The 16108-nt window shown below is 36.7% G+C and overlaps 1 protein-coding gene across 9 annotated transcripts in view; it reads left to right on the top strand.

Moving 5' to 3' along the window:
- Positions 1-10240, top strand: part of ELAVL4 (ELAV like RNA binding protein 4) — a 107369-nt gene extending 97129 nt beyond the window's left edge. For 8 of the 9 annotated variants that reach the window (XM_073357764.1, XM_073357762.1, XM_073357759.1 and 5 more), the window contains exons 5-7: positions 430-655; positions 2311-2349; positions 6725-10240. In XM_073357764.1, the coding sequence (XP_073213865.1) occupies positions 430-655; positions 2311-2349; positions 6725-7052 (593 nt within the window). In that variant the 3' untranslated portion in view covers positions 7053-10240. The remainder of the gene's footprint in view (positions 1-429; positions 656-2310; positions 2350-6724) is intronic. The other variant, XM_073357760.1, reaches the window with a different exon arrangement.
- Positions 10241-16108: the final 5868 nt, after the last annotated feature.

Genomic DNA, 16108 nt, shown 5'->3' with positions numbered 1-16108 from the left:
GACTTTGGATGTAAAATGTAATCTTACATATATGCTGATGTTACTGTACATGTACAGTTTTTTATATATGTAACTTTAAGGGGAAGCAAATGCACTGGGGTGTTTTTTAAATGCAGAATCTTTTAAAAATGACTGGTAATCCATGTTTAAGGGGAATGTATCAAGCAATTTACTACTTGTATGTCTGTCATCTGCTACAATTATCACAATATAACGTAGGAGGAAAGGTTCAGTAAATGATCTTAAAAGAACAGGGCTTTTTTCCTTGATGGGGAAAATAATTTTTTATCTCACAAAGTAATGTGTTCTGATCTCGGATCAAAATGAACATGTTGTTTTGTTTCCTTAGATATGTGAAAGACTCCTGAAGCTTAAAAAAGCTTACTTTTTTTTAACCTTTATTTAACAAGGCCTTTTCTTTATTCCCAGGTGTCTCTCGAGGTGTGGGATTTATCCGTTTTGATAAGAGAATAGAAGCAGAAGAAGCCATAAAGGGACTAAATGGCCAGAAACCTAGTGGTGCTACAGAACCAATTACTGTGAAGTTCGCCAATAACCCCAGCCAGAAGACAAGCCAGGCACTCCTTTCGCAGCTGTACCAGTCTCCCAACAGACGCTACCCTGGACCACTACACCACCAGGCTCAGAGATTCAGGTAACTATCCATCTGCAAAACAACTGGAGCTCTACCAGCTATGATGACTTGGGGTAGGGGTTGTGTTGAAAATGTATTTTGGAATTGTAGATTGACTTCAATTTCTTTGTAAAATTGAACATTCTTTCCAAGCAAGTAAACAGGAAAATCTGCACACAGCCATAATCATTCCATATTGACTAAAACATCTCAACTATACAATCCAATCTCATGAGGCCTTAGGTAAAAGAATGACGGAATGAAAGGTTATATTGATACTGAAATGGAAAGTGACTTTTCTGTTTGGTTGGGGTTTTTTTTAGCAACTTACTTTTTCTGCAGCATTGTTGTGGTATTGATGCAACTTTCAGTTTAACATTGAGTGGAATCGGCTGGTAGCTGGCAAAAGTTGACTGTTCTATTCAGCAGTAGTTTTATTACATTATTAGCCTCAGATGTCTGCTCAAGGTATAAAGAGACCTTGTGTAGTCTTTGATATGAGTTCTGAGATGCTGTGTGATGTTTTATGATTTACATTTTGAAAGTACTGCTTGTATCTGATATGTAACACAGCATTAGCAGTACTGGGTTCTCTCTGTTATTTTGATGATGTATAATATCATTTAGGCAACCTAGCATTTTCAGCAAAAGGTCTTTCTTTAAAAAATATTAAATAAGAATGCTTGGACTTACTGGCGTGGTTAAGATAAATATTAGCTTTTAAATTTATTTCACTGTGACATTTGCCATTTTAAAATATTAAATGAATTAAAGAAGAGCACAGAAAAGGTCAGTCACCTCCCTGGTTTATATGAAAACAAGTGTATATTTAAAACATCTTTGGTAAGGGTATAAAAGCCACTGACTCCTTATGTAGATAAAGGATTTTTCATATTGTGTATTAAACATAAAGTAGATTACAATTAATCTCCCAAATTCAGTGGCAATTTACGCTGACAGGTTTTGGGGATCGTTATTACTAAATATTTGTCTAAACAAAAGAAAAAGTCTAACCAGTTTTGTAAAACTGGGAAGCAAGAGTTGCTTATAACCAGTGTGTTTCTATTCCTCTAATTTTGGATTCTAACACTTTATTCGCAAGTTTAATTGCAATGAAAGGTGAACTGTTGAAGTATTGTACTTGTTATTATTTCACACTAATATAATCTACAAATGAAAAATCAAAGGGAAATTTTTAACACCCAGTCAAATCTTGAGATGTAGCTATGTAGTGTCAGAGGGGTAGCCGTGTTAGTCTGTATCCACAAATACAACAAGGAGTCTGGGGCACCTTAAAGGCTAACAAATTTATTTGGGTATAAGCTTTCATGGGTAAAAAATCCACGATGCAGCTGGTGCATCGTGGTTTTTTACCCACAAAAGCTTATACCCAAATAAATTTGTTAGCCTTTAAGGTGCCACCAGAGTCCTAGTTATATAGTGAGAGTTGACCTGTCTTAAATCTCAAAGCATGTTAAAAATGGCATTAAATATTATGGTTGAAATTTGAATACAGTCTGAAACTCAAGAGAGTTCCTGCTTTCTGAACTCCTTAGATGTGTGAAAAACTTGTTGAACATTTCTTCTTTGAAAATGGAACATTATTAATAATAGTTCCATTGAGCGATCTTGCCATCTGTGAGACATTAACCCAAAGACCCTCCTTCTCTTTTCAGGCTGGACAATTTGCTTAATATGGCCTATGGCGTAAAGAGGTAATTAGAATTCCACAGATTGCCAGATGTCCATGTTGGCACAGATTGGTGCTACAATTTATTTTTTAAATCACTAACTTTATTTTTTTTAATTCCTTCTTTTCTTCCACCAGCATGTCAAATTCTTTTTTTAAGTTTGGACTTCAGTTGGTTTTGTTACTTTAAGGCCACACTCAAAAGTTGTGTGTGGGTTTTTTTCACCTTTTCTTTTATTTACAGGTGGGCTTCTCAGATGGTTTAGGTGCAACAGCTACACCTAAGTATTCTAACACCAATAGTGCTGCTAAATGGCATATTTTCCTGAATCAAAACTATGAAACTGAAGTTTTTGCTGATCTCTGATCTGATACTGTGAAAATTGTCAGAGGAAAATAGAATTAAATAGCCTCATCCTTTCCTCTAGCTGTGTCCTACCACAAAGTTAACTTTAAAAATGTAACTGTATGCACCTTAATCAGCCCTAAGTTTCTTTTGTTACAGGTTTAACAATTGTTGCAAATATTTCTTAGTGCTTGTGGTTTGTTTCTGTGTGTGTTTGTTTTAATTTAGACAGGTTTGTGTGTTCAGATTGAAATTAAAGCTCAGTTGATTTTGAAACATTCATGTTCCATAATGAGTGTGTTCCGTGTTCAATCTGAAAAAAAAAGTTGATATATGTTAGTGTTTCCTCTTCGTTAACAACGCACGTCGACACAGGGGAACCTTACAGAACTATAGGGGCATAGTCTCATTCCTGACATTATGCAGAGCTGTGCACCTATAGCCCTGCGCTCTGAGCTGAGGAAGCACCGTAATCTACAGAAATGGTCAGCCCTGCACATTCATGAAAACTAGGTGCTCTTTTATAAAGCTCATCCCATACATGTCATGGTAAGTATATCTTTAAACTGTTCAGAAGTGGACACTAGAGTAAGTCTTAACTACTTCAGCAATGGCAATTGTGCAACTTAATGGCAAGTATGTACACCATAAGGTTACTTGTACGCCAAAGTACCTTTCAAATTAGATGTTTTACATCTACCCAAAAAACCCAAATCATGTATCCCATGATCAGCACATAAATCAAAATTCGCTGCATGGTTTTGCAATTCATTATACCCCTTTCACTGCCTCACCTGCAGTCTACCCACTAATCCATCTCTTTCAGTCCTGCTAGTAACATTTCAAAACTCTTCGGAGCTTCAGACAGCTGCCACTTACAAATAACTGTTCGAGATTTTTTTTTTTTCTCTCCTGAATATTTAATTTCCTACCCAGAATTACACTGACCTGTGGTACAGGACAAACCATGTTCTGTCCTAGACTACGAAAGATTTAATTTCTGATTTATTGTGACTCATCAAGACAAGGAAAAGCAGACTAGTATCGTTAGAGAGCCAGGTATCTCTTTTCCGCTGTTCTAAGGCTGTTGTCTCTAGCACTGATAGATCATGAGACATAGGCATTAAACATCACAAAAGCTTTTTTTCAGTGTTTATTGAAGTTTCTTAAAAGTGTTAGTTATGTTCTTCTCCCTGCAAGTCCTGAAGAATTGTACTTACCCTTTTGCAAACTCTGTGTTATTTCGATGTATAAATAAAAACTTCTGAAACTGTCTCCAAAACATCCCCAGATTAGTTTTGCTATAAAATATGTATCCTGTACAAAATACACGATGATTTGGCGTGGAATGAAAGATTCATTGGGGGTGACTTCAGTAATTCACGGCTTTGCCGCTAGTGAATAATACGCCATCCCAAACTCATGTCAATAAACATTTATACCACATCAGCCTATATTATAGTGAGGGATGAAGCAGTTGCTATAGTTAAGGTTTCATGAGCAGGTAAAAGCTGCACAGTTCCTGAGGTTTGGAGGAGAGAGGCTCTCTTGTGGACCTCTGAAAGTGCAAGGAGAAGGCATTCTGGTGATGTCTAGCTAAATAGCTCTCTTTTAGTTTTAAAATAAACATAGGAAATTCCATTAAAAATTTATATTAAGGGAAGATTAAGTTTGCGCAGTTGAATTCTCAAACATTTGGAAACCATGATAATGTTAAGGTTGAATATGAAACTTTGACTCATGGTGCATGTGCATCACAGGTCTTTTTAATTATATAATCGTATTTCTCGTGCAATACAGTATAGTGTAAACATTTGGCAACCTTAGACCCACAAATGTAGCATAGTACTGTACAACTGTATGTGCATCATATAACCAATCTATTAACATCATTTATATGGAAGTACACAGTCAAACATTCTTACACAAACACACTGCATATGAAGCATAATAGCATAAATAGTATTTGCTGGCCTTTATGTAGGCTGTTAAAGTTTGCAAACTTCAAGACCCCATTTTCTGAATTGCACTCAAATTCTGCTGGCTGAAAGGAATTTGTTCAGTACTTAGCTGTACCCTCAATTTGTTTAAATGTATCCCTTATAGAGAAGAGAACTTACTATCTAATGGGCCAGATTCTCAGCTGGTATAAAAAGGCATAGCTCCAGCTTTGTTTAGAGCTGGACAACATTTTTCAGACAAAAATGGGAGTTTTTTAATTGAAAATGGTGGCTTTGTGTTGACAGAAACATTTGGCATATTTTTATTGATTTTGCTGAATTGCTTCAGTGTTTGGTTTTTTTTAAAAAAAGCCCTAAAAGGTTTCCCCAAAAAATCAGAATGATTCATTTAGACATTTTTGAAGCAAAACATTTTGATTTTTTAATTCAGAACAACTTTTCATTTAGAAATTTATTTTAATTTTATAATGCAAAAAAAAATTAAAAACATAAAAATCAGAAACTAAATGTTTTGGTTTTGTTTGAACTGAAGGTTTCAATCCAAAATCAACTGTTAGCAAACTGAAAAATCAGTTATTCACACAGCTTTAGCTGTCTGTTTGCACCAGCTGAGGAAATGCACAAAGAAGTCTACGCTAACAAAACTGTTCTGTGTCAGTCTGATAATTAGTTTAAGGATTCCCCCCCCAACCCAAAAAAAAAAAAATAAAGCATTACAGATATTATGGGTGGGATTTTTCAAAAGTGGAATTCAGTGGGAATTGTTTGCAATGACATCAACAAGAGCAGACTTACTGCAACCCTGAACACTTTTGCAAGCCTGCATATGACTCAGAGGGCCCAGTCCTCCAAGCTGTTATGCGTGTGAATAAAGTTGCTGATTTGCATAAGTGTTTGCAGGCTGTAGAAAAAATTGAGTGATATTTCTCAATTTAGGTGCAATATCCGGAAGCGTTCTGGATGTACGTCAAAGGGCAATCAAGACTCTAAGTGTAATTCCACATAGAAGATAAGCAATCAACACACTGTAAAATTCCTTGTATGGTCTGTTCACTTCCACTTACAGTAGAGTAATGTTAAGGAGTTCTATTCACTAAATGCATCTAAAAATATTATAAATATTATTACAAATTTTTTAAGAGGTTGTAGTCTGTACATCTGCATTGCAAAACAAAGGTAAGAATTATTCAGTATAGGAATTAATTCAGTGAGGATGCCTACTTTAAAATTCAGTGTGGAAATATGATTTTTAGCAAGACTTTTCTTACATGTAAGTTACTTTAAATGTAACCCATTGATGATAGCCTCAAAAATGATGTTTTATCAACTGTTAAAGGGAATGATCTAACCAAACGTTTTCAGGCACTGGTTTTTCCTGCTTTACAATTACTACACACATGCTCATTGATATGTACAGACATTTTTAAGATAACGTTACTAACAATGAATTTTTTAAAATATATTTGAATAAAAGTCTGTATACTAGAAACAGACAAAACTTCCTGTTTTCCATTTAAAAATCTCTCAAATGCGTTTAGGATATATAAAGAGGCTGAATGCAGAGATATTGCTGAAATTTGACAATGTTTCATATTCACATTTAAAACCAATCCCTAAGAGATCCATTTTTCCATGAGGGTCTGGTAGGATGTAAAGTGTTAAATCATTGGTAACTTTGCAGTTGTATCCATATCCTTTAGCTGGGTTGTTTTGTTGATAGAAATGTCAGGCCAAATGCTGCATTTCTTACTCATTCAGTGGAATTCCCCTAATTAGCACTGCAAGATTTGACCCATGCTTATTTAGGTGTTCCTTAAGAATTCCCTTTATTAGACCTCAGACACTGCAAACTAGAACTTATTGTGGAAGGGAAATGTGATTGTGCCCAGTTCTCATCTCTTACATTGTTCGCAGCTGCCATTCATTTCAGTGGGTGTTACTGGCACCTGTGTAACTGAGAGCAAAGATGGACATATAGTTTACATCTCAAGGATTGGATCATGAAACCTTAATGAGCTTTATTTTAAGTCTCAGTTCCGTGTAATTTGTGCTAAGCGCTATGTCTAGAATAGCCCCCTCTTTTTATTTGGTAGGTTTTCCCCGATCACAATTGATGGGATGACGAGCCTTGTTGGAATGAATATTCCTGGCCACACTGGGACTGGATGGTGCATCTTTGTCTACAATTTGTCTCCCGACTCAGATGAAAGTGTGCTGTGGCAGCTCTTTGGCCCCTTCGGAGCAGTTAATAACGTCAAGGTGATCCGCGATTTCAACACCAACAAGTGCAAGGGATTTGGCTTTGTCACTATGACCAACTATGATGAAGCTGCCATGGCAATTGCCAGCCTTAATGGATACCGTTTAGGAGACAGAGTATTGCAAGTTTCCTTTAAAACCAACAAAACCCACAAATCCTGAATTTCATATCTTTACTTACTAAAACATATATATATATATATATAAATATATATACGAACAAACAAAAACTCTGCAAGGCTTATATTCAACCATGGACTTTATAAGCCAGTGTTGCCTAAGTATTAAAACATTGGATATCCTGTGATGAACAGGAAAGGATTTTATAATGCTTAGAAAAAAACAAAAACAAAAAAAACCTTTGATGCATTGAATGTTCTTTCATAGCTGTCGTTGTTGAATATAATATACATAGATAACAATGTGCAGGGATTTTTACCCGGCCAGCTAGTTTTACTACCTTCCTTGAAGGTGGCTCTTTTTAAGATGACCATTCACTCATTTGAAAAAAATAAAAAACAAAAGCAATTTTTACAAACTAATGGGATTAAAAGAAAGAAAAAAGATTTTTCTTTTTTTTTCAAATGTTGATCCAATCAGATTGGTAAACCCCCCATATAAATTAAAGAGGAACAATAAAAATTGCAAAATAAAAAACAACAACAACAAAAACCACATACTTTTGCAACCTTTTTTATTTTTCCTTTTTTCTTTTATATCATGTGAACTAAACAGTCTTCTGTTAGGGAATGGGGTAAAAGGGGGATACCTGATGACAGAACAATTTAAATAACATTAACAATGTTGCCAAAGAGGTGGTCTCTTTGCTGAAAATGGGTTTCAAGAAAAATCTATTTTTATAAAATATAAAGAATTTTTACAAGAGAATCTGGATTTGAGAAAAAATATTTTGACTGGCTAATTTAGGGGAAATTGACAACTTTGTCATGTTCATACTGCACTGGTAACTTTTTAGAGATCAAGACGTGTGTTTTAAACTGGATTAGTAGATTGTTTTTTGAAGGATGGGTTACAAACAGATGATCTTCGTATCTTTTCATAGCATGTAATAAAAATATTAAATACAGTACGGGAGAGTGTTCTTCCCAGGCACACAGTTACCCACAGTCAAAACCCAAAAGCAAGGAGATGAATTGCAAGACAGTTTTTCTTTAAGTCATCAGTATGGGATATCAGCAGAACAAAAGTTTAAAAAAAATAATTGTTTTGATCAAAAACTTCCTTGGTTTGAGCAGTAGGTGCTACAGAATTATTTACATATCTTAGTATCATAGTTAAATGTAATGTGTTTAGAAAAAATAATTTGCTTAAAATTTGTTAAGAATTTTCAAATTCACTTTATAGCCCATGCTGATATAATTGGGCTGTGTTGGCACATTTGGAACACTGTTTATGTTGCTTGAAACACTTATTTATTTAATTGCCGATGTGATGCATATGGCCAAAATCAAATATAGCTAGTTTGGCTAGTCTACTTATTTGTTTACTTAAACTATGGGAAGAAGCATATTATTGTGTCATTTTGTTGTGTGTGTATGTGTATATATAATATAAATATATATATAAAAAGTTATTTTTCTTTTTGTTAATTTATTATAAGTTGTAACACTTTGCTAGTTTTGTTTGTATATGTCTTAAAATGTTTTCTTATGATACTTAAGTGACAGAGGTATCAAGGTAACTTGTGTAGAAATATTGTTTGATATATTGTCATGTTTGTTGTGAATATTTTTTCTTACTGCACAGTAGAAAAGAAAACAACTGGGTCTTTATTTTAATGTAATTCAGATTGGGGAAAACAGAGCTAAGGGAACAAAATGACTGAGGGGGTGCTCTCCCATGTCCAGTGCACTGATCATTTTAGTATGTTTGTGCTTTGTACGGTTATATATTTAAAACAAAAAAGGGTCATGCTCTTCCCTGAGTACTAGAAACAGTTACTCGCTATGCATAATCTAGTTGATAGTTAAATTTGCTATTGCTTTTCTTGTCTTGTTATATAAAATCTTTTCAATACAAGTTTAGTCTTAATGGTAATAAAACGTTATGGTTATTTATAACTTGTGCTTATTTTGTGCATTTTTTCCATGCTATACCCACTAACTGCACGTAGATTAAGTATTGTTTTTTTCCACACTGAAGAGGCAAACTTTTGTAGTAGACAGATAAAACTAAAGCAAAGGCAGCATCATAATTTTATCAGTTTTTTTACTTTTAAAAGATTTTAGTTCTAAAGAACACTCATTCAATGTTCAGGGAAGCCTTTATACATCATCTGCTATGAATGAGCGCAGTTTACTGGGAAGGTTTTGATGCATTTGCTAAGCATTAGTGGGGAAGGCATGTCAGAATCTTTTCTCTACAATGTGTTTTACTAGCTGAATAATAATTTAAAAAAAAAAACGTTCTTAGGACCAGGCAGTTGTATACTTTAGTTATAATGAATGACTTCATGTTAACCTTGCTAGTTTAGATCATTTCTGAGGGAAAGTATTGTAAATGTTTTTTTAATAACCTTGTTGTGTTTGAATTATTTGTACTTTAATTGTCCAGACAATAAATGAAAGTGTGTAGAATGGCTATGGACTTTCCAGATTTTTAAACGTGTTCAGATGTTTTAGTAACCACAGCCACACAATAAAGCAGGGAGATATTACAGTCTAATTGCAGCAGAAAGTTCTTTAAGGGAGATCCTAAGGTACTAAACAAAACAGTTGAAGCATATTCATTGTTCATATGTTTTTCTACCAAAACCTTAGCTTGGCCAAATTGAGTTGGTTTCACTAACATCAACTGCAGCAGAGTAATTGTACTTAAATATTTTTTAAATTTGTTTGAGTGTGATTTTTTTTAATGTACACAATGTTTTTACACAATGGAAGTATTAACTCAGTCAATATCAAAATTAAGCAAAAATATTAAATGCTTTAATTATTATACAAATTTTAAGCCATCAGTTAGTTTGACTTTTCTTTTTGACATGGATATGCAATGAATGTCATACAGTATGAAGTATACATATCTGCTGTATGGCTCTAAAATGTATATATTACCACATTCATTCAAAATTTGATTTTTTTCACGACATTTTGAAGCCAGAGGTGATCTCTCTTTCAGTTGACTTATTGGTTTAAATTCCATTAAATACAAATATTCACTCCATGTTTGTGTTCTGTAACATTCTCTCGCTAATTGAAAATATGTACCTTGTAAAATTGCAACACTGCATTTCATAACCGAGTACAGAAAAAAATGTATCAACCAGTTGGATGGACTATGCAGTTCTTCAGCTGCTTCACTAATAATAAACTCATGTTTTTATGATTGAATTACTATGTTGGTTAGAATAATTAATTTCAGGCCATGGAATGAGATTGTTTTTAAATATACAGTCTGCATGATTCATCCTTAAATTAACCTGAGCATTATATAGTAGAATGTAAATGTTATTGTTTTGCTCTGTTTAAAGGTTAGTTGCTAAAAAACCTCTTAACAGCTTCACAGCATCAAATAGTTTAAATACTCTCGGATGTCACATATCCTAATATATAATCCAGAGTAGCAAATTCCTACAGCATTTTGTAATGCTGCCATTTTACTTTGAAACTGAAGTTCTTAAAAAGGTAGGAAGAATTTTTCATACTACAGTGGTACAGACCTTTTCCATTTGAGCTAAAATTGAAATTTCAGTTTAAACAAAATACACAGGTAATAGTGTTAGTAATAAAGTACTTTTGTAACATTCTGTCTATTGCTTTCATGACCTCTCTCCCCCCACCCCAAACCTTATGTGCTCTCTGCTTTGTATGCTTATATTATACGGTCAGGAAAGTAATGAGACCAAGAATCTGTTGTGCGTTCTTAGCGTTAAGGTGAAATCCTAGCTCTATTGAAGTCCGTGGGAGTTTTGCCATTGACTTGAATGGGGCCAGGATTTCACTCTTAGTCTGTTTCACTCTGTTTCCCCCCTTTAAATATTATAGACTGTGAATTAGCTCTTCCTTCTTGGTAGCAACTAAAAGCTTTCTTTAAAAAAAAAAAAAGAAAGAAATACTGCTTATATTGGATGCTGGTAGATACTGTCCAGAAAGAAAGAGAGGGTGGGAATCACTAGCAAAACCAAAATAACCATTCATTCAAAGAACCCCATTCTCATCTCAAAATGCTGGCATGTTATTACGCATCTTGACTGATCTGCTGCTACTTACCCATGGAGAAATGCAGCAAAAGGTGTTTTGTTTTTGTTTTCCCAAATGTGTAAGGCAAAGCACTTTGAGTTTAGAGCTGAGGGGTGGCACTAGCTTAAAATAAATTAATCCCTGCTTAGCACTAGCTCTCACCAGTAAAATTGGTTTCATGTGCCGTATTGGACAAAGCTCCACCCTTCTGTTTTAAAAATAATGTTTTGCACCCCTCTGTAGTACCTTTAACCCAAGGCTCTCAAAGCATTTTACAGCTGACTGACTAAGCTTCCTAACATCTCTGTGAAGGTAGCTAGGTATTCATCTCACTTCAGAGATGAGAACAGTGAGGCCCAGAAAGGTTAGAATTCTCCAAGATCACACAGTAATCAGTGGTAGAAACAGGGATAGAACTTAGGACCCTTGACTCCAGTCCTGTGTTTAACAACTGGACAATCCTCTCAGCTCTTCACACTGGGTGCAGACTGAATGCAGCGCTCCCTTTGTTTTGAGTGCATTATGTGTAAGAAATGGCCCAAGCATCCAACATTTCATTTCTGATTACCCTTGTCTCGCTGCCTGATCAACCCAGCATCCCCTCTCTTGAGTGGAAGAGGCAGATGCAACATATCCCTTTTGGTCCTCCATGCATTGCCCTGGCATCCTGTTCAATACCATACCCACTGAAGATCTAGTGCTCATCCTCAAAACCCTTCGTGAATTGGGCCTGACTACCTGAGAGGGGCATCTCTGCCTGTGCATCATACCAAAGTCAACAAGGACAACGATAGCTATTATAAATCTCTCAAGAGATGGGAATATGGTGTTCTTGATGTATGGCCCTCAAGCAAAATTCTCTGCCACTGGATGGGTTTCCTATCTTGCCTCTTCAGAACACAATGCAGGATACACCTCTTTGCAAAAGCTTCCCCCCCCCCCGCCGCAACAAAGGCAGCAGTAAACAAACCCGCCACCTGCCTTCCCCTTTCCTCCCCACCCCCATGAAAACCAGTGAAACACCATCTTCACTGGAGGAGGAGCACAGAAGATAACTTGTACCTGGATGGACAACAGATTTTTAATTCTTCTATTTGGCACCTAGATATCATACTGAGGAGTTCACTGAAAAGATGCCTGTGGTCGTATTTTTGAGGGCCAGGTTAGATAAATCATCACGTGTCTTCCTGAAAATGGAAGATAACCCACTTCACCCCATACATATCTCTGCCTGTGGAGTTCCATTGCTCCGTCCCCAGCTGGGTCACGTAGTGTGCTTGAGTGACTTAAATTTGGCCCACAGAACATTATGCTCACGCAAGACTAGCTACGTACAGACACTTTGCTTGTTCATGTGTGTTTAGGTCATTTTTCAAAATACTGTGCAATACTGTCATAGTAAACGTTTTATCACATAATGTACGTGTTCTGTTGTCATGCCAAGAGACCTTCATGTTAACATTTCTACCGAGAATATATTTTTCCCCACCTTTGGAATTGGAGGGGGTGGCTTAAAGATTTGCAACTTGTTCGGAGTGCACATAATTGTTCCAAGTTTGTTGTTCTCCAATGAAACAAGTACAGGGTGTGTGGAAGGAACATCAGTTTTAAGTGGTCATTAGTGTGTAGGGAGAATTTCCAGGAGCATTCACAAAGGCACAAGACTGATCGAATTAGTAAGAATCAAAGGTAAAATTCTCTTACTCCAAAACCCTCCAAAACTTTCAAATGAATGTGGCCAATGTACAGAAAGTAAATTATAAATTAAAAAAAAATTAATTCTTGATAAAAGAAATCTGCTAAAGGAAAACGTGACAAGTCTGAATGACACCGATTAACTGCTTTACTATCGTTTTTCATAGCAACATCTGGGGAAACTAACACTGAAGTCCAAAATGTGACTTTTTAAAATTTTCAAGTGAATTTTAAATGTACAGGATCATTCGCTTTACAGTGTGAAAGGACTGAATTTAGTTACTACTATCTATTTGCATTAAAGAAGTACTCATATGTCACCATCTTTATATTTTGTTTACATTGCATAAGTCCTCACAAAATTATATGCAAGAATTAACTTTTTATAAACAATACAATTCTGATTTTGAAGGCAGCACAAGAAGCATTTAATTAATTTTTGCACGATAAGGAATCTGTTACAAATATACAGCGGTACTCCCACTCATCACCATCTGCCATGGAGGATTAAATGTGCAACTCACAAATGAAATCCTGCAAAGTTGGTGCAAAAAGGTCCTTGCTTGAATTTAAACAAGGCTGTGGAAACCTGCAAACACATTGTAAAAGATCATGAAAACAATAACAACTTTGTCCATCTGTGAGCCAGTTTTAGCAGTTTTTTTATAGTGGTGCATTTGCAATAACACTTGTATCTCACAATGCAGATTGTCTGATGTTTCATATCTCTTCCATTTGAACGGAACAAAATCATTAATTTTAGTCCTTTGAAGGCTCCAGTGCTTTGGACCAGGTGTTCTAAGTTTTTAGTACAAACAATCACACAAAACACTTTTGTTGTTAGCCCTAACAACAATTTTGAGAATTTGGCAGATATGGCAATTGTTTGGCGATTATTTCATTAACAAACACTGTTCTGCACAGAGGTGAAAAATGAACAGCAGGAGCTACTGTTGCCTTGATTAGAAATTCTCTCCATGGACAAAACTATCTTTACCATTTTGACGGTAATGCAGCTTAGTTCTTTTTTTATTCTTCTTTTACACTGGAGGCTTCATTGTTCTAGATACTGTTTGTTTGTTTTTTTTAAGCTGAGCTCATAATTGTATGTGTAATGGAACTAGATGTGGTATTGAAGGGCCTAGTCTGATCTCTTGAATTTAGGTGCATATCTTGACTCAATTTTTGTCAATATATCTCATTGTCCTGAGAGCTGTTCTCTTGTCCTTTGGGATATATGCCAATAAAACACCTAGGTGCACATGAGAGGTTTGGATCTCACAGAAAACAACTACCCTACACACCTGATCTTGTAATGTCTTGGCGCTCTGAGATCCCACTAAATGAACCCTTAATCTGATCCCCATAAACACACACAAGATGCATGCTTCTCCTACAAGTTGCAATTTGCAGCATTCTGAAAATTGTAGCTACGTCAGTGAAGTTTCACTGAAATGTAAAAGCCTTTAAAAATCAGAGAAATGGTGCATCAAGAAAATGCATTGGCGCACTCAATGGTTACTATTTCATTCTGATGATGTGCACTGATTCAAAACCTATATACAGCTAGGTATAACATGACTGATCACAAAACCTATGTATGTAATAATACCATCAAGGCCATTGCTAGCTGGAATTGTGTACAGTATGTGCATCCACCATTGTCATAGGGTCTACTCCCCGCACATTCTCTTTAACCTATCTCTATCCCTTCATGTACCTGAAAAGGTTTCCTCGGGGCATACTATTTTTGTGTGACTTACATGTTAAAGCCCCTGTTACACACCTTACCCTGGCAAATTATGTTCGCATTTGAGAAATGTAGCATCAGAGTTACCGCTTGTCTGTGAATTCCTAGAAAGAATGGAATCAAATGAATGCCTGCAAGACTGTTAAAAAATTGTGACCATCGAAGACAAAAATAGGAATTAAAAAACAAACAAAAAACTACTACAGACCTACAACAGCCTCGATCCTGAGCCCAAGCATCAATGCTATTATGATGTGTGTGGGTACCAAGCTATCACCGCTGCTCCAGGCAGGTTTGCAGACATAAACATCAGATCTTGTCCTATCAGCTAAAGTTGCCAAGTCACCTGCTTCCAGCCATCACTGAGTAGGCCAAATAAGTTGGTGGGAAGCCTGCCAAAAGAGGGCATATGGAATACAGATGAAACTCCAGTAGTTGGGCCACGGGCTCTTTCATACCTCTTTGGGCTTTTTCTCTTGCCAGCATCATTACAAGGAAAGTGAGAATTGAGTCCTACCATGGCGATGGGATTGTAGCGGGGAAAGGGGAGGCCAAGTCCGACAGTACCAGAGGGAATTCATTGGTTACCTATGAAATCATGCCTCCAAAAGATTTGGCTGGCCAAGGTGACCTCATCCCCCAAGAAGAGCAGCCTCTGAGAAAGTAAGTCCCACATCCAATTGGATCCTATCTCCAGGGGAGAGAGCTACAGATGCCAAGCAGCTGAAGGCTAGAGGGATCCAGTCTCTTGTGAACACATGCCTAAGTCCAGCAGTATTGCTGGGACAGGAACGGGGAGAAACCAGAGAGCCTGGCTGATCTGAATGAAGGCAGCCAAAAGGCGAGGAGTAGACAGTGGACGTGACTTGCAGAAGCCGGGCAGGCCCTTGAGTATCTTACCTGTGCAGTACAAACTTGCATTTCTCAACGTTACTCTAGTATGTCATTGAGACACAAGAGGGAAGTGATGGGCTGTGGGACTAGTGGGCAGCGTGAACCAACAGGCGACAAGTTCTCTGAAGTCAGAAGTGCCAGAAGATTGGGCCCAATATTTTCTTTCCATGCCAAGAAATACAGAGGAGCTCAGTGAAAATGGGGGGGAAAAAAAACAACCCAATAGAAGGTATAGTGCCAATAAGGATTAAAAGAACTAGCTCCAATGGGTGCTGTCACCCCCTCTGCCCTTCAAAGTCCAGATCACACTGTCTTGCAGCCTGATCAGGAATGGAAGGTCATGAGAGTGTCTGGTTCAATCAGTAATGCTGTCCCTGAAGAAGGCTTGTTCTAATTGGTGCTCCTTTCCCTTTGGGTAAAGAGCTGAGAGGAACAGGATAACTTTTCCCCCTTCTGCCCCCTTCCCTTTTCTGTCAAGTAACTGGCTTGTGCCCTATTTGGCCAATGAGTTCTCCTTCTATTTTCATAAACTAAACACAGCAAACACTGAACTTCTCCCCTCTCCCTCACGGCTGCTACCCTCCCTGCCACTCAGACTCTCAATGGAGGAGGGGCTCTCTCTGAATCTTCCTGTGACAGGTTCCACCTGGAACTGGGGTACCACTGAGCCCCTGAACCGC

Source organism: Lepidochelys kempii, chromosome 8 (assembly GCF_965140265.1).
Source record: "Lepidochelys kempii isolate rLepKem1 chromosome 8, rLepKem1.hap2, whole genome shotgun sequence".
Lineage (NCBI taxonomy): Eukaryota > Metazoa > Chordata > Testudines > Cheloniidae > Lepidochelys > Lepidochelys kempii.
This window is presented reverse-complemented; position numbering and strand designations above follow the sequence as displayed.